This window comes from Anser cygnoides, chromosome 20 (genome assembly GCF_040182565.1).
Source record: "Anser cygnoides isolate HZ-2024a breed goose chromosome 20, Taihu_goose_T2T_genome, whole genome shotgun sequence".
Lineage (NCBI taxonomy): Eukaryota > Metazoa > Chordata > Aves > Anseriformes > Anatidae > Anser > Anser cygnoides.
Window position 1 is genome coordinate 8,443,604 of NC_089892.1, and position 19,012 is coordinate 8,462,615.

Here is a 19,012-nt window from a genome sequence, read left to right on the forward strand (position 1 = left end):
GTTGCTCTGCTGCAGCAGTGCCCATTTTGCTGTGTGGAGATGCGGGTCAGTGCTTCGGCAGGAGCTGCACTGCCAGCCCCAGCCCTGGGTCTGGCTGCCCCAAGCACAGCATGTTTTTGGCGAGGCGGCTGTGCTGGGGGCAGCTCTGCAGATTGCATTTAATTTCATCAGCTCTTAATCACTGGGTCATCTCCGTGCCTGCGTTACAGCTCACTCCTGCTCCTGCGCCTGCTTGGCTGGCAAGAAAATGCGAGCAAATGGCTGCAGCATCACCAGACATGAACTCTAAATATTAACATCAATTTATAAACTGTATCAGCGTGGATCAAAGGGATTCCAAGACGGTTTTACGGCGTGAACACTCTTTGCATGAGGAACTAATAAGATTCCGGAGGCTGAAGTACATCATGTTTTTATCGTGCCTGTGACAGGCTTGTGATCCCGCACTTGGCTTGTCCCCGTGCCGGGGCAGCTCCGCTTGCAAGGGAAGGAAATTGCCTCTTCGTCAGTCCCTTGTGGGATTTATTGGAGCCAACTGGGGGGACTGGTGGTGATGTTTGGATGGTGTCAGCCAGGGCCTGCTTGGAGCTGGGGGTTGTGGCATCCTGAGAGAGGCAGGACGCGTCCAGCACTGGGGAGGTGGCATCGCCCAGCGCCTGCTGAGCTCACACCAGCACCGTTCATTCTCTGATCTGGGAGGGACGGTGAGGGCAGAGTGCAATAAGGCAGGGTGTATTTGGCCAGCTAGCCTGCTCCCTTCCATAGGAAGGAGAGATGAAAACCTGGGCATCTGTATTTGCAGGATGAGACCCTGCCTGTCTCAGAAGAGTGCTGGTGGGTCAGTCCTAGGAACCTGGCTTAGGCCACGCTTGCTTTCGAGCAACAATTCACGGGATACTTGCAGCAGCAATAAGCAGCAATGCAGAGAGGATCTGCTGAGGCTGCATAGCCGAGAGCGTGCCACTTTACTCAATAATTCTCCCAAGTGGTGTCACTGGCAGTGCCCAACCTTGTGATGAGCAGGTGGTGGCTCACCTTGGTCCTGCGGTGCATTGATTTTGCGTGTGCTGCATCTTGGTTGCGTTTTCTGCAGCCTTGGGGGGAATGTTTGGTCTTGGTGCTGGCTGAAAAATCTCTTACATTCACACACACTTCATGTTCTTTAAAGCTTATCAGAGCTCATCCATCAGATACTTAGCGGAGTGATCAGATTTAGGGTGGATTTCCCCAAACTCTTGTCCAATATCTAGAGTGTCGCTGCAGAAGAGCCCCAGGCTGGAGCGAGGGAGTTTGGAGATAGAGAGCATTAAAGAGAAGCTTTGCTTCAGGAATCTGATTTGTCTCAGCCGTTGCTAGCCCAGATGCCTACTAAGGACGTGAGTGTGCTGGTACTGACACCTGGGCAGTTCTGGTGCCTGATAACACCGTGGAGCAGGCGGAGGGGCCCCTTACTTCAAGGGCTTGGTGCTGGTGGCTTCAACCCAGGTCTTGCGGAGGTGAAGCCTCAGCACGTTTGCATGTGGGAGTTTTGGTTCCGCTCAGGTCTGGGGAAGGGTGCCCAAGTGATCGCTTGCTGTACAAAATGAAATACACGCGTTCTTTGACAGCAGTTCATCCCTGGTGAAATCTGGACTGATTTCCAAGAAAATCCAAAGAAAGAATCTGTCAAAATTACCAAGCAAGTGTGATTTAACAATTAAAATGTAACCCCGCTCCTCCCACAGGAAAGATGCTTCTAGTCTTAGATGTAATTGCATACAGATTTGTATCGCTAATTTGCTTCTGCTGTGCCAGGGTGAAAAACGTGAGGATTGACAGCGTTTGTAATGCATGGGAAGCTCCGGATTCGCACATCTGCAGGTTGGGGAGCGCTGGCGCCAGCAGCCCACGGCCGTGCACAGAGTTCAGGTGATGAAAATACCTCCTGGAGCCAAGCCCTGTGTGTGGTATGAGCTGCATTTTCAGCTTGGCTGATAGAAAAAAATAAATGGAAAAGAGAGACGTATGTATAGACTTTTGTGCTTTTAAAAGCTTACTAAACTTTCTGTTTAGGTGTTTAACTTGTTCAAGAGAGAAACTGTTTGAAAAACAAAAGCAAATGGCTACTGTGGATTTGAACCCACTGTGATACTATTCCTGGTTTCAATTTAGAAGAAGAAATTAAGAAATTCATTTGGCAGAATTGAAATCATTCCAAAATTATCCAAAACGGAAATGGCTACTGTGGGTTTGAATCCACTGTGATACTATTCCTGGTTTCAGTTCAGCAGAAGAAATTAAGAATTTCATTTGGCAGAATGGAAATTACTCCAAAATTGTCCAGCTTTGTGCTAAGCGGGAGAGGGGTGGTAGAGCTGGGCCCTGCATTAGCCTGTGGATGAAACCCTGCACCAAGCCCTGTTGCCCTGCTTAGCTCAAGGTGTGTGTGTCCTGGGAACAGAGCATCGGTCTGTCTTTTCCTCTGAATTTCCTGAAAGAGATTTGAGAAGCAAAATTTCTTACTCCCCAGTACAAGGATAGGAGCGTGAGAGCTGATCAATGGGAAGAGCTGATAGGGGAGGAGTTCTCTCTTTGGGAAATGTTCTTTCAAGTTTTACAAGAAAAAGAAAGTCTCTAAAGAAATTGAATTATTCTTTGTACTTACAGAATGGAGCAAGAGGATAATCCTTCCTGTGGTCTTTAAAAAAATAAGTAAATCTTTAACAGGATTACAATTGTAAGATAGTGCAGGGATGGGTACATTAATAGCAACCTGTCGCATGACCTCCCGTATCTTTCAAACATAAAATACTAATTTTAGATAAAAGGGAGTTTCGTTGTCCAAGATATAGCAAGTGGACCAAAGAAGACAAAAGGAGTGGAGAGAGGAAGAAACAGAAATTCTTCAAAAAAAAAATGTTTTATTTGATCTCTTCCCTTGAAAAAAAAAAAAAGTGAGAGAGAAAGGAAGAGCCAAACCCTTTTGGCTGCCTTTTGGGCGCTTTGTTCTTTTCCCTTGTTAGATATCTCTTCTGAGCTGTTTTATCCTGTTTTGTTCTGGAAAATGATTTTTGAAATGTCAAAACTTCAAGGTTCTTTTGTCAAGGCTTAAGCAGTCCCACTGAACTTTGAAGGAGACCTCAGCACGAGAGACGCGAACTTTGGTTGCAGTCTGAGCGGGTCTGGCTTTGATCAGCATTTGAGAACGAAGGGGGAAAAAACACACACACACGCAAAAACCCAAACAAAACAATCCCCCGAAGCACTGGCATTGCATAGCCTCGTAGTGAAATTCCCCTCGGTGCCCGTATGGGGTGCAGTCTTGCTCGTAAAGCCTGTGGAGCTCAAGGGCTGTGTCCTACACCATGGGGAGGTGGTGGCAGGTTGGGAGCTGCTGCTGTTGTGTTCCCTCGTCTGGCTGATGTGACGCTGCTGGGTGCTTTAACCTGGGCCCTAAATGTCTGTGTTTAAGGGGAATTTTGCTGAGCTGAAGGCAGTCAGCTTGGGGGGGTGGCGTCTCCTGGGACCTGCTCCCCGTGGTCCCTGTGTGCGCGCTTCAACCTGGAGGCCGGGTTCGGGCGTAGGGCGAACCAGCTGGGTCCGTGGGTCTCAAAGCACATCTCCAGAGGGCAGCTCAGAGCTGGGGCTTCCCCCACTGCTGCACAGGCGGTGTGAGCCACGCGGGGTGCATGTCCCCATGGGGTTCATGTCCCCTGGTGCCGTCCTCTTCTGTTACCTCCGCTGAAAGGCCGCGCGTTGGAGAAGGCAGATCTGGCAGGTGTTTCTGACAAGCTGAAGGTGTTTGAAATGGCTCTCGCTTAGAAAATGTTTGTTCTCGGTAGTTTCTGAAAGGATTTGATATTCAGTCTTCCCCTTCTTGGCTTTTCAAGATGTTTTTGATAAGTGCACGCTGGTGACTTGTGAAAACTGTTTTATGTGTGTGGATTCTTTGAAAACAAAGAGAAAATTTGTGTAAGAAAGGCTTTGAAATCTTCAGAATTTTAGCTTTCAAAATATTTGTAAAGCTTCTCTTCCTGCTTTTTTTTTTTTTTTTTAGGCAAGCTATGAAAGGATCAAGGTTGGGATTTTTGTTTGTTTATGTTTTCAGTAAGAGCGAAGGTGAGGAGTGTATCTGTGAACACATCTCACAGCCTTACCCGTCTCTGGGCCGTGATGTGAGAAGTTTCCTTGCTGGAAGTTGTCCCCTCTTTCCTCCTCCTCCTAGGAAGGAAAGGAAGTGTTTGCAATTAACTAGAACTTTCAATTTCCCCAGCTTTTTTATTTTTTCCTTAGCTTGAAATGGAGGAAACATAATATTTCACTGAACTTTGAATCCAGGGATTTTGGATTCAAGTGTTTTCACTTCATTTTTTCTTTTCTTTCAATTCCAGTTGCATTATATTTGGGAAGGTCTTTCTGTGTAAAAAATACGACAAATTTGCAAGTTATTTCAAGCTTCTCAAATCTGTGGTTTTTTTTTTTTTGATTTTTCACCCAACAAACTTGCACCTGGCTCTGGTCAGCCCGTCCCAGGACAGCTTCCCTGCTGTCACCCGCTGGGTCCCCTCCAGCAGGCAGGTCCTGTGCCAGGGCACTCCGATGGCTCAAGTCACCTTCCTCTTTATGAATCCTAATTATACGACTATTTTGTGTCTGATTTGCTTCTGTTACTTTTACTCCGGCTGTATTTTAAATAGAAGTGGGGTTCATTAAGTAAGGATTTAATCAAGAGCTGGTGGTTTTGCTGTTCAGTCTTTGGGCACAGAGGGAGTTGTCTGTAACTGAGCCTCAAAATGCACTTACGTGCTTCTTGAGCCGTGCTAGGAAGCTAGAAAAACAAGCAAGCAAGCAAGATTGACAGGATGCTGTGTGGATGTAAACACTCCCAATGGGTTCATAACGCATTTTCACTTGGTAAAATAAACCAGCAATAGTTACCATTGGTATTTAAAGCTGTCTTTAAATATTGATGGTAGAGACGATAATTAACAGAAGAAATTAGGTGGCTCTAAGTAAATCTCTGAGCTTGGCATTTCAGTGCTCTCCTCTGGTGTTGTGGCATTTGCCCTGCAATCTGCTGTTGCCGTGTGGCTGATACAGACGTCTCCTGCAGCCCTGGTGATCCAGGCTCCTGCTTCGCTGGGTCCCCAGAGCAACTGCAGCTCTCATTTCTGTTTGCTTGTGCAGTCTGTAGTTCGGCTGCGCTCCTCAGCTATCAACGCGGAGATGCGTCTGTATAAGCAGTATCAATATAAACAATTTGAATTCACATAAATTAGGACCTCTATTTTTATGGTGCTGAGATCTCAGGATACCTGGAAATGGGGTCGCTCTCCTGAATGTTTGACTGTAGGCTTTGCTTTCTTGTCCCTTGTGTGGATAACGTGGTGTAGGATGAGGTTGAGATGGGCTCCTGCCTCCTAAAGCATCTGCAATTCTCATTCAAAAGGAAATTGCAAGTTTATGTTCAAGCAGGTTCATGTGGGGTGGTTGCTGCTATATTTCTTTTTTTTTTCTGCTTTTTTAATCTCTTGGCTTTCATTGAGCTAAGAACTGCAGTGCTTAGTAAGGCACTTAGACATTATTTTTCTAAGTGATATAAGCCCTCAAGTTTCAGGAAAATAACACCCTGGATCTATAGACTTGCTGTCCTCGTGTAATCACTAAGAAGGATTTGAATCTTCAGGTAGTGTCTGCAAAGCTTGCCCCTGTTTCCACGTCCTAGCACTTGGAAGGATGCCTGCTATCTCCTGCCTTACCTGGCAGTTCACCTTGGCCACTCCCCTCTGAAGGTTTCTTCTCCCCTGTTTTTAGAGGCTTTTACCCCGGTAACTTTTGTAAAACACCATTTAATGGCAGAGGTTTTTTGGTTCCCCTCTGATCTGTGCAGCACTATTATGGAGGCAGTCTTATAATCAATGTAATTGAAGATCAGAGTTAATGAGGACCTCTGTGCCTGCAAAATCCCCCAAGCGATGCTGGGCCTCAGATGTTAGATAAGGAAATGATTGGGCTGAACTGAAAATCTATTTGGCTAATTAGATGATGCATATTCCCAGATGCCAGTGGGGAAAAATACATTTCACAAAATAAAGAAACATAAGATTTTGTAAGGAAAGATTTTTTTGGCAGGAATTCTCTTCTAATTCTCGGGGGAGAGAGTGAGGGAGTTCCTCTGCTACGAGGAGTTGTGTTGGGCCAGTTTGCTGCCTTGAGCTAGGAGAAGGGAAGCGGGGACAGGCTGGGGTGCTGCTGTCCTCCTGCTTCTGGGATCCTGAACTCTGGTGGACACCATCTGCGTGAGCTGGGGACGTGATGCTCTGATCTTATGGGTCAGAATAATTGCATTTGTCCACATTTCTGCAGAGATCTGGAAATCAAATCCAGTATCTCGTGATACTGGGAGGGGTGGCATGGGGGGAGCACCTCAGCAGTGGAGCCTCCCAGCTGGTGGACCACTCACACCTTTTGCTGGGGTGTTTGTATGGAGGAACTTCACAGTCAGATGAAGTTCTTTGGTTTGGGTGTTGGTGATTCCAGTAGTATTTTGCTGATCTCAACATCACACCAGCTATAGAGGAACAGTGTGTCTGATACTGGGCAATTTTTTTTTTCCTTTTTTTTTTTTCTTTTTTCCCAATCAGCATGAAAGAGAAACCAGAAACCAGAGAGTAAAAATAGCTTAATAATCTGTCAGAGAAGGCTGAGGAGCCCACAGCACCCCAACCCATGCCCCTCATCCAATTCTCAGCCTTTGCAGAGCTGGTTTCTCCCATTGGTACTGGAGTACCAAGATCTGACCCACTGCAGCAGGGGCTCTGCTGTGGAGAATGATGGGGCAGTAACTCAGAAGTTCTGCTGCCTCATGTACAAATTCCTTGGTGCCTTATTTAAGACACCCCTTTTCTTCCTTGTGACATGCTCCTTTTTTTTACTTTTTTTTTTTTCCTTTTTCTGCACACCTAACACACTTTTTTTTTTTCCCACCCTTAGGCAGCAGCTTCGTTGTGAGCGAAGGCAGCTACCTGGACATCTCCGACTGGCTAAACCCAGCCAAGCTGTCCCTTTACTACCAGATCAATGCCACGTCACCCTGGGTGAGAGACCTCTGTGGGCAGAGGACCACCGATGCCTGTGAGCAGCTGTGCGACCAAGAGACAGGTAAGGGAGGCCTGGGAAGAGAGAAGACCCTTCAGAGGCTGGAGAGGCAAGGGAGGAGGTTTGTCTCTGGGTCTGCCATGGCTGCTTGGCTCAGCCCCATGCTAGCCTGGTGTTAGGCACAGGGTACGGAGCGGTACCAACAGGGGACACACTGGTGACCACCATTAACAAGGTGTTAAGCAGGTGGGTGCCAGGATGGGGATAAGAAATAGTGGATCTGTCAGTTCGTTGGTGTGGCGACAGCAGGCATGTGGAGTTTGGCTGCCTATAAGCTGTGCCGTTTTGCTGTCCATTTTGGAAAACCTACCCATGATCTTGCCCCATCACCATCCCTTGTCTTCCTTTGACTGTTTAATGGCAGAGCACAGCATTTCCCGTCTGTGCTCCTGCCTAATATGACCTAGGTCTGATCTCTCCTCCACCTGCCTTGTGGAGCTGCAGACACTGCTGCTATCTTTCCCAACCCACAGAGGAGTTTTTCACTGAGCGCACCCTGCCTGCACGCAGATTTGCCCCTGCGAAGCAGCAGCCTGCTGTGCTGGGACTCTTACAAAGGAGAAATGGCACCTTTCCTTCTGGCTCACACACTCCCGGGTCACACACGGGGATCTGCAGCTGTCCGGGAACACAAAAAGATTAAGAGTGCAACCAGGGGGTCTGTGGGGTGAGAAATGCGTGAGTGTGCGACCCCGTGTTGGCTGCTGGTTTTTCGGTGGACTTGAAGAGGGACAGCTCACAGAGGAGAAGGCTTCTTCTGAGCATCCCACTGCCATAGGCTGTGCCGCTAATGCATGGCAGCTGGGGAGGAAGAAACCCTCCCAGGTTGTGAGCTGGGAGCTACGAGTGTGCTGGGGGCTGGCAGGAGAGGTCTCCTTTTGTCTCTCCCTTCTCAGCTGAGATGCAAATACTAAGCTAGGTCTCATAAATCCATTTTCCTGGTCAACACAATGTTCTGTTTTTATACTCCTGGTTCTCAAGTCTTGTCTGCATGAAGGCACCGACAAGCATAGCCACAGCACAGAAATTATTCTGGCCACTTCCCCATGCCGACAAGCCCTGGGTGTCACCTGCAGCCCCAAGGTGGGCTGGGAGGTGGCAGCAGCTCCCTGGCATGTGGAGGTGATGCAGGAGGAGGATCTTCACACCCACGTGGCTCAGCACAGAAGGATCGTTTTAAACATCAGCAACACGCAGACAGCTCTGAGGATGAGGGAAGATCAGTTCAGCTCTCCCCAGGTCCAGGGGAGGAGGAAGGAAAGACTTCTGCTGCCAGCAGAAACCACAAGGAGACCCTTTGGAGGTAGCTCTGCTCGCTGGCACTGAGAAGGGCTGATACGGCCCCTGCATGGTCTCGTGTTCTCCCACAGCAGCTGCTGCTGCTCCCTGTGCATCCCCAGTGCACCAGAGCAGCTTCTCCCTCTCGCTGGATGCCCCACGCTTGAGCAGGACGTGTCAGATCTCGTTTGCAGGGAAGGCAGTGATGCTCATTAGCTTGGGAGGTGCTCGGCTCCGGCGCCGTGCTGGGTCCTAACCTCAGCTGCTGCTTTACAGCTCCCGTCCCTGCTTCCCATCTGGCCAAAACCTGGGTGGCGATGACTCTGCCTGATGCTGATTGAAGTCTGGCACATCCTGGATGTTGGATGGAGAGAAGGCAGTGGGATGGGGAGAAGGAAATGGGTTTAAAGGGTCTGTGAGCTGTTCAGAGGTAACAGCCAAAGCAGGAGGAGCAAGGCAGAAGATCTCTGTGGTCCTGACACGTTAGGCACGTTGAGGCTCTGAGCCAGTCCCATGATGGAGGGAGGGCAGAGAAGCCATGCTCTGAACTGTCAGCTTCCTCACCCAAAATGTACATCAGCTTCTTCCCCCTCTCTCCATCCTGGCAATTTGCACATGGATAAACCAGAACCTTTCTTCTGTCTGCACCAGTTGGATCCCCAGGGGCAGGGCAGGACTTGCTGGTGAGGATGCAGGTTTTCAGAGCAGTTTTCCAAATTTTACCAAGCAACCATCCACTGACAGTGAGACCTCTGGAAGTACCTGCTGGACACCCTGCCCCAGCAGAGAGCCCCAGACATGGCTTACATTCATCGCTGTTGACCAGCCTTCAGCTGGCGAGAAGCTCCCATGCCAGGCTGGGAGCAAACTGTAGTTCTATGATGCACAGCGTGCATTTTGAGATTTATTTTTATTAATGTCATTCTGTTTTTAAGGGTGATTTATTTTTATCACCACGAGAGAGAGAGAGGCCTGTGGTTTTACTAGGGGATATAAATCCCATCTAGATTTCAACCTTTCCAGGTCAGGGATTTTATCATCTCTGGGAGCATCCCAAGTAGTGGGTGCGAGGAGTTTCCCTGCCCTCCCTCCTCTCTGGCTTCCAGGAGAAGCCTGGACCAAGGTTTGTCCTGTCTGGGGGATGACTGCCCTGCAGGTTTCCCCTGTGAAGAGCAGCAGGGCCAGCCTTGAAATGCTCCCACACATTTATAGCTGACCTCTCCTGCAGTGTGGATCCAGCCTTGGCCCAGAACTTCTTTGCTCCAGGGTTCAGGCAGAGGTGTTCTCAGCAGCAGCGCCAGGGGCTCCTGGCACATGTTTGGACAGAGGCCACCAGGTGATGGGGGCTCTGTCTGCTGAGACTCAACCTCTCACCCTTCCCAGGACTGAAAACCTCTTTTGGGTTGGAGTTTTTGTTTAACATCTGTCTGTACGATGTGCTGATTCGTGACTGAAGCCACTGAGTGCTACTTCAGTATAAATAATAATCCACACTGAAGACGGTGGCTCTGAAACGCTAGGAAATGCCAAAACACATTTTGCTTGCCTGACCTTAATTTGGCTTCCCTTGTGTCTTCGCAGTGTGACTCATTCTTTAATTAAATGATTGCTGCCCCTGACAAATTTCAAGCCCGTATTGCAAAGTACCAACTCATCAGAGCTTTTCGGAGAGAGCACCAACATCTGCACATGAGCAAAATGCCATCTTTCACTTCAGGTGAGCTGGGTGCCTCTTCCAGATGCTGGCACATCCTCACACAGTGCAAACTGTGGCCCAGAGCTGCTCCTCAGCTGGAGAGCTTCAGCCAAAATGCCCCATCTTCTTAGCAGGCGCTGCTTGAAGCGAGGACAAGGAAGGTTTGTTGCCTGCTGGGACTTGCAGGCACCTCTCCTCGCTCTCAGTTTTTTCAGTGGACATGGCATTTGTGCCACACTCTGGGATGTCTTCTTGTACAATCATGGAGCCCTGCTTTTTCACTTGCCTCCCTCACCAGTGCTGGTAACATTTACGAGGGCATCCGTTTTTGGTGGCATATGCAAATCCTGATTTGTGAGCACAATTACCTGCTTTGTATGCACAAAACTGATTCACTTGCACATTCTGTGGGCATCACTTAAGAGGCCTGCTGGAGAATTGGTCCCTGAGGGCCAAACGCTGGGAAAAACAGCCTGTGATTCTGTGCTGTCAGGCTTGCTAGAGCAGTGGCATAAATGAGATGGATCGCTACCTTGATTAGCAGGTGCAAGTGCGTTGATTTTTTTTTTCCCCATCCATAAATCAGGCACTTACCCGTCAAAGCTCTCTTCTATGCATCCACAATTGATTGCACCCACAAAACAATAGGCACATGCTTGTAAGAACCCAATTAGATGTGGTAGTGAAAGGTCTTTTCTAGAAATTGGCAGGAAAAAAAAAAAAAAAAAAAAGGTTTCCATCATCTTCCAAATGGGCTAGTTTGTCACCTGAGCTGCAGATGGTTTTGCTGTCCTGGTAGGACAAGGCTCTTGCAGGCAGGAAACAGATGAAAGTCGTTGTTAAACATACCCATTTTTTAAAGGCACTTGTAAAGGGGATTTGGAGGTTGCAGAGCTGAACATGTAAATCAGTAGATGACCAACCTCAGTGAGGGTGTATTTGTGTTTACGAAAACAGTCATTTTCACTGATAGTTCAGTGTAATATCATGCGGCTTTTGTGCACATCAAGTAATATTTGTTTGTTCTCGTACACTTCTGCTATTTTCGCTGTTGGAAGATCCCGGTGTCTTTATTGACTTAGACTTTTATAAGATGAGGTTCCGTCTCTCTAAGGTATGTAGTTTAATAACTTGGTCAAAAACCATGTAATATACGATTTCTTTCCAAGTGGCGGCACAGCTTGCCTTCTGCACCAAGCAGGGCAGGAGGCAGTTAACTCCCAAGCTAATTTAGCTTCAGGCTGAAGTGTTAGACATAAACAGCAATCAAAATGCATGCCTGCGAGGGGGCTGAGTTAAGGTTATCTGTGCTGTCTTTACACTCTCATTTTCTGCCATTAGAGTGTTTAATCCTGCAGCTACTAATGTTCTTGTAATGGCATTTCTGTGCTTGTCTAAAGGCCATGAAGGGGAGGGAAGGGAAGTGAGTGCTCCTGGGCCCATCTCACCTGCCTGACCCATCCCAGCAGCACTGCAGAAGGTCGCTTCTCACCTATGGTAGTTGATCTGGGCAGTGGACATCCCAGAAGACAGCAGCCAGGCACTGCAGAACACCCTTGGGTGCTGCCAGCTCAGGACCTTGCACTGCTGCCTTGCATCAGCCACGCACGTGTGTCCCCTGGGAGCTCCCTCGGCAGCACGGCTCAGGGGCTTAGCAAATGATAATGAGAATAATATCTGTGCTGAGCGTAAACCAGACACAATCCCCACAAGTTAAGCTTGTTCTTAACTGCTTTGATGCATCTGGGCAAAGAGGGTGACTTGTAGTGGGGGAAGAGGAGGGAACCGTCAAGTTAATTCCAGGTTTTCCCTGCTCACCCAAAGCACAGAGCCAACCTGCAGAAGGTTTCGCAAGGGCATGAGGCTGGCTCAGCTGGCAGCAAGGAGAGGTGCTGCTCCTGGGCCCACGGCACCTCCTCGTGGGTTAGCGCAGCTCCCAGGCTCTGTTCAAAGCAGTGCTGGGAGCCACCGGTGCGCCCAAAACTTCCTACAAGGGGGTTTTGGTAGGTGGGGAGGGAGATGGGCCAAGGCAAGAGCACCCCACCTGGTTTGGGGATGTGGCAGGGACCAAGGGACCAGGCTGTGCCCTGGAAGGAGCCCTACAGCCTGCACCCAGGGTCTGCAAATAATGAAGAACAGATCCTGCAGGTGGGAGAGGTGTCCACAGGGCCAGAGCCTGTGCTTCAGGTGGCTGCAGGACAGCAGGGTCCGGTTCAGCCTTGTCAGACTTTCTCTGAGCGCTGGATTAAGAGGTTGCTTCTGTGACGTTCTGCCAGGAGCTCAGAAACCTTTCACAAAGGATAAATCAATGCTGAACTTCCTCTGGATGCTTCTGAACCTCTGAAGCCTCGACGGCTTCATTACAGGAGGGCAGTGGCTGGCGTGGCAGGAAGGACAGGCATCGATCAGCCCCTTGTCCCCACCTCTGGAGGGATGCACCGGGGCCAGCAGAGCTGGGGTCAAGGCTTTGCTCCCCTGCAGTGGGGAAGGAGAGGGGCACCTCGGGTCCCCCCTATCCGTCAGTGCTGCATCAGAGCAGGCTCGTCATCCCGGAGCTGGCTCGGTGCGAGCACGCAGCCCCGCGCCGCTGCTGGCGTCAGCTCGCCCAGAAGAGGCCTACAGGCCTCCCAGGCTGGTCCCGCAGGCCTGTCAGCCTGCCCTCGGTTCCAGGGAAAGTTACGGAGCAAATCATCTCGGGTGAGATCCCACGGCACGTGCGTGGCATCCAGGGGGCCAGGCCCAGCCAGCACGGGTTCACGGAAGGCAGGTCGTGCTTGTCCAACCTCGTCTCCTTCTATGACCGTGTGACCAGACCGGCGGGTGAGGGAAGGGCTGGTGATGTAGTCTACTTAGACTTCAGCAAAGCCCTTGACACGGTCCCCACAGCATTCTCCTGGGGAAGCTGGCTGCCCGTGGCCTGGTCAGGTGCGCTCTCCTCTGGGTAAAGAACCGGCTGGAGGGCCGTGCCCAGCGGGTTGTGGTTAAGGGAGTTAAGTCCAGCTGGCGTCCCGTTACAAGCGGTGTCCCCTGGGGTCGGTGCTGGGGCCTGTCTTGTTTAATACCTTTATTGATGACCTGGATGAGGGGATTGAGCGTACCCTCAGTGAGTTTGCAGGCGACACCGAGCTGGGAGGTAGTGCTGATCTGCCTGAGGGTAGGGTGGCCCTTCAGAGGGATCTGGGTAGGCCGGACTGCTGGGCTGCCCCCTGTTTGCTCCACTGCTGCCAGCAGCCCCCTAACTCCATCAGTAAAAATGCCATTGCCTGCAAAGAGCAGCTTCCCTGGGAGCACAGGGGCTGCAGCAGCTTCTGCTGCATGCCAGGCTGGAGGATTAGGGGGATCCCGTAGCATTATCACAACAGATCGCCTCTCGCCCTAACGAGGCTAACAGGATTACCCGGCACGCTGGCACCGGCGTGCTTGGCCGTGTGGTGTTCGTGCAGCTGCACGAAGAAAAGAGATGGCTGGGGGTTATTTCTGTTTCAGAAGGAACAGAAATGGTGCATTGGGTGAAATGAAAGAAAAGTTCTGCAGCCCACAGGTGCTTTGCGGCAGCCTGCAGCTCTGGGTTGCACTCAGAGCTCCTCACCCCATCGGCTCCTCAAGCAGCCTCCTCGGAAATGAAAGCACAGCAGGAGGAGGGAGGCTGCATGAAACTATCTGCGAAGCTCTGGATGTGTCCTGCAGCTTGTGACAGAGGTTACCCCCTGGGCAGAAGCCGACCCAGAGACGTCGTGTTCCCTGTAATTGGCCGTGGCTGTGCAGCCTTTGGGATTTGGTGTAAGTGGGAGAGGGGAGCAGGAGAAGCAGCGCCACAGAGCAGGGCTGGGGGCTGGCTGGAGCAGGGCGCTGCTGCTCTCCCATGGCCTCGGGTCTCCCCTTGCCCTCCCAAATACCTGTGCGTGTCACATGAAGAGCAGGCATGCTCTCTGAGCCTCTTACTAGACCTGTGCTTTTCCATTTCCTGGTTAATGCACCTGCTCCCTGCAAGAGCAGAGGGGTTTCCTCTCTCCCTCTCGCAGTGCTTTGTTAAATGACAGACTGCAAATACGGCGTGGGGCCTCCAGAACTTAACACCGGGACCTGCTCTTGCTTAAACGAAGCAAGCAGTGATCCTTCCTTTTCCAGAACAGACCAAGACTCGCTGTGGATTACCCAGTCCGACTTGTGGGTTATGCATCTGAAAGACAAATGACCACCACCGGCCGTGTCTGCACCGTTTGTGGGTCGGCGACCGCAGAAATGGGATGCTTGTCCCAGCACTTTGTAGATCCTGACTCATTTGTCCTCCCGCAGCAGAGGCAGACGCAAGGTTTGGTAGCTGCGAACAGCAGTGCTGTTGTTCGGGCTTTTGGTGGTGGTGGTTTTTTATGCAGCATGCTGCAATCTGCCCTTTAGGAAATGTACTTTCTCAAAGGAGGAGCTAGGAACTAGGGGGCTCCCATCCCTGTCACACGGAGCGTTTCTCCCTCCATGGGGATTCACTCTGTGCCCTGTGGCAGGAGCTGGCTCAGCACCATGCCCGGCCGGGCTGAGCAAAGAGGAAATCACGGAGTATCTGGGGGGGCTGAAGGAAGAGAGGAGATGCCCAGCAGTGCGAGGAGAGCAAGTGCTCATGAAAACGTGGAGCAGCACCACCAGTTCTTCTGCGTTTCACAGCCCAGCAGATTGCAATGCTCAGCTGGTCCTGTGCTGCAGTCTTTCCCATTGCATTTCTAAAGCTCTGCCAGAAGGGTGCAGATGTGCCTGGACAAGCTGGGGCCGCATCCTGCACGGTTCTGGGGAGGTGCCGGTGGTCTCAGCCCTGCGTGGCACCCCCTGCTGTGGCCGCAGGCTGCTCCCGCTCACCCAAACCTCCCCTAAACCTCCTGGGAAAGCCTCCAGCGCCAGCTGCAGCTGCCGAAGCTCTAGGACTGGAGTCGATAAAATCGATATTTCCGCGGGGTGATGGAGTTCCTCCTTCCCACGCCAAGCTGCCTCGACAGGAAGCAAACGGGCGGACACAACAAACACGTCGTGCTGCGGGAGAGGGGTTAGCAGCCCTGGAACCTGCAGCCAGCGGTAAGGAAGGAGGTGGTCGGGCTGTTTGATGCCAACCTCTCTAGGTGTTTTTTTTCTCCCCAGTTTGCTCTAATTTCCATGGCAGGCGCTGGGAGTGAGCCGGTGCCCCAAGACTCCCGGCTCTGCTTTGCAAGCACTTTGAGGTGTCTCTCATTTGCAGAGCCTATATTTGTTATGTAACGAGCGCCAGGAATTAATGATCCGCGGCGTGGCTGGGGAAACTTGCGTACTAAGCACCCAAGGAAAAAATAACTTTCCCTTTTTTTAACTGGCTGACGGAGCCATTAGGACACGCAGTTCTTGCCGTGAAACTGCCCCAGCCCCAGGCCAGGCAGGCTGAGCTGGAGCAGGAGCTCACGCCGCCGTCTGCTTCCCGACTCCTTCCCTTTGGAGGAGTAATGCTCCTGCCTCTCCTGTTATGAATCATGAGGTTAGCAGCTTTTGACAGATCATAAATCAGTGCTTCGAAGTCGCTAGGACAAATCCCAGGACATTTAATCTTTAATATTAGACGTGTTTAAAGCAGTGAATATTTCATGAAGGTGCTGTTGCATTTTAGCATGCCATTAGCTCTCTCTTTCTCCCCCCCTTCCTTTTCCCTACCTCCCCCTTTCCAGACAGCTCTCATCAAAAAAAAGGTCTCACCGGCTGCACCCCGTTTCGTTCCCTCCCAGCAGGAAAGCTCCTTACTGCAAGCCCTGCGAGACACGCGGAGCTCGCCCAGGGACCCGAGGAGCACACGGGTACCTGCCAGCCTGCATCAGTGCCGGCTCCGGGGGCTGCCCTCTCCCTGCCTCCCTCCTCTGAGCAGGCGGCAGTGGTTGTGTGCCCCCCCTTCCCCCTCCTGGCTCTGCACAGGTGCTTAAAGAGCAGCCTGCCACTGCAAGGAGGAAAAGGGTGATGGGGGGGCAAGTGGGGAGGGGGAAATTATCGACAGGCGCTTGTAAGAGAAAACTCCACGTGCAAATCCAGTTCCACTGTTTATTTCGCCGTTTCTTGCTCCGGGTTACATCTTTCTACCAAACACAGAATCGACTGGGGCCAGGCACGGTCAGGTCCCTGCTCCTGCTCTCAGCGGGGTGTAACAGGGCGCAGGAGGAAGGTGCAGCGGGGTGAGACCCCGTTAGCGTTTGGGCAGGGGCACAGCGAAGGCTGGCTGCAGAGGGTGAGGCCAGCATCACGCTGAGGACCGAGGGCAGCCCGTCTGCCGCAGGTGTGAGCACTTTGCAGACCAGGACAGGAGCAGCCACGTCCACGTGGTGTTTCTCTGCAGGCAGCGTGAGCTGTCCTCGGAGGTCATCAGGCAGAATTTGGCTGAATCTGGGGAGCTGCGTGGGTGCACAGGAGCACGGGCTGAGGACAGACGTTTTGCATCATTACATCTCATCCCCGTTCACAGCGGGAGCACGTCGTGTAACCCCTTCAGAAAAGCTTCGGCTTTCTTCCAGCTTCCCACATCTCCTCACCCAGAGGTTTCAGAAGGCTCCAAAGAGCTTCAGACCCGCCACGGGGACCTGGATTCCTGTGACGAGCAGGGATGAACAGCAGGGGAGGAGCGGCCGACGCAGTGCTTTCTGACCTGCCCCTTGCACAAAGTCTCATCTTTCCCTGGTCTCTTTTAGGGGAGTGCAGCTGTCACGAAGGCTACGCCCCAGACCCCGTCCATCGGCACCTGTGTGTGCGCAGTGACTGGGGACACAGCGAAGGGTGAGTGGGAGCCGAGCTCCTCTCTGGGGTGTGCTGGGGCCGGCTGTCCTTCCCCCCTGGCCGCCACCATCCCCAAAGACCCGGCGCCCGACGGGTGCTGCTGGCCTTGCTGGGTGGCGTGACGCAGCTTCTCTCTCCCTCCTGGTCTCCCAGGCCGTGGCCCTACACAACGCTCGAGAGGGGATACGACCTGGTCACAGGAGAGCAGGCGCCGGAGAAGATACTCAGGTGGGTCCAACGACCGCTCGTCTCCTCCGTCTCAGAGGGCAGTGCCTGCTGCTGGGGGCTTCCCAGCAGCCTGCTGCCTCCTGGTGGTGTCACCTGCCTCCAGTGAGCCTAAAAATCAGCCTGTCCTGTGCAGGAGGAGAGGGGATTCCCTCTTGTCCCCTCTGCCGACACACCTCAACAAAAGCGAGGGCGCTGTGCACTAAGTATCCCCCTGGGCTTAAAGCCAGAGCAGGATCATCCTCCTGTTCTCCCTGTCACACCTCCAGCTGTTCTCACTCGTGTGCCTGTGGTTGGCTCTCAGGACAAGACCAAGTGACGAACGCCTGCCATAATGGCACCGCTGCCCTCATCTCCAAGTGGCCAGGTGTGGTAGAGGTCCACCTCCTACCACCATATTCCCATCTGACATGTTTGTCCTCACTCCAGGTCCACCTATAGCCTGGGACAAGGCCTGTGGCTGCCGGTCAGTAAGAGCTTCGTGGTGCCCCCGGTGGAGCTTTCTATCAATCCTCTTGCCAGCTGCAAGACAGATGTTCTGGTGACAGAAGATCCAGCAGATGTCAGGTAGGAAGCAGATTTCTCGTTTTGCTCATGCTCGAGTGACTACATTGCTCTTTAAATTGTTCCTGAGGATGCAGTAATTTCTACGATGATAAGTTTGATTAATTTTCTTCCAATAAGAAACCCGATGTGATAACTCTGCGGTTTTTTTTTGGTCCTGATGGGTCTGGGCCAGGTGTGTGCGTATAACTCTAATGCAGGCAGGTAAATTGGTATGAACCTGTGGCAAGGCAATTTTCAAGTGGCTTAAATCTAATGTTTGATAGCACAGCTGTAATCGGTGCACTCGCAGGTATGGAAGTGCCATCCTCGTTCAGAATCTCGTATGTGTGTCACGTCAGCCCAACCCTATAGGCTGCTCTGGGGCTCACGAGGGGCCAAGGTCAGACCAGGTGAAAGGCCATGCTGCTTGTCCAATTATTATGCAATTAGGGGATTTTTTTTTTCCTTCCTGGAGTTCAGCAAATGCCCGAACGTTTCTCTGACTCGTCATTTTGGCTAGCTTGTGCTTCAGCCAGACCTCCTCTGATGTCAAATTCAGCAGTGCGAGCTCGAGGGGTGTTGCAGGAGGAGAATTGCCCCGGTGGAAGGAGAGGCTGGGAGAGGGGGCTGAGAGTGGGCGAGGTGAGGGGCTTGGAAAGGGAGTCCAGGCAAAGTGGTTGTCCACCCCTGCCTGGTTTGCAAGGGCTTGACTGTTTGATTCCTAAGGCATTTAGTGTGCATCGCCTCTCCCCCATTAAATCAAAACCGAGCGTGTGATCGCCGGGTGCCAGGGAGGCTGTGGGAGCCCTCGCTACCTTCCTGCTTGCTGCCTTCTCCTGTTCGCCGAAGACAAAATTTCCTGACATGCAAATTTTTGTCTGTGATGTGAATCATCTTCATGGGCACCAGCGGGATCCGTATTTCCCCAGCCTATTTTGCTTTCCGTTTCCCAAGAGCAATGGGACAGGGGGTTTCCTTGTTTCTGCTCCATCATGGGTCTTGGCAGGGCTGCAGCTGGAGCAAGTACCTCCAAAACCTGCGGCAGAGCCAGGACTGGCATCCAAAAGGTCCTCACTTCCAAGTGTGTTTTTGTTGATGATTGGTGCTCGTTCCCTCTTGTGTAAAAGGAGCCTTATGGTATGTATCTGTCACAATTTGGCTCTGTTGGGAAAGGTAGTTTTTGTCTGCAGAAGACGACTGATTTTTGGTTGAGGATAAGGGTCGCCTTGTTGTATGCCAACATTTTCCAAGCCAAACCACCGCTGTCTCTTGCTCACTAACATCCTCATTAGAAAGCAGAAGTAGAGGCTGGGAAGCTCGCTTTCTGCCCCGGTGCTGTGATTGTCTCTGGGCTCTGATCCT

General features: G+C 51.5%; 1 protein-coding gene across 7 annotated transcripts in view; it reads left to right on the forward strand.

Moving 5' to 3' along the window:
• ASTN2 (astrotactin 2) overlaps nt 1-19,012 on the forward strand; it is a 348,717-nt gene that overhangs the window by 137,363 nt on the left and 192,342 nt on the right. For 6 of the 7 annotated variants that reach the window (XM_013182791.3, XM_066980984.1, XM_066980985.1 and 3 more), the window contains 4 exons: nt 6,973-7,140; nt 16,795-16,879; nt 17,033-17,107; nt 17,534-17,671. In XM_013182791.3, coding sequence (XP_013038245.2) covers nt 6,973-7,140; nt 16,795-16,879; nt 17,033-17,107; nt 17,534-17,671 — 466 coding nt within the window. Of the gene's footprint in view, nt 1-1,807; nt 1,909-6,972; nt 7,141-16,794; nt 16,880-17,032; nt 17,108-17,533; nt 17,672-19,012 lie in introns of those variants that run through there. The other variant, XM_048050849.2, reaches the window with a different exon arrangement.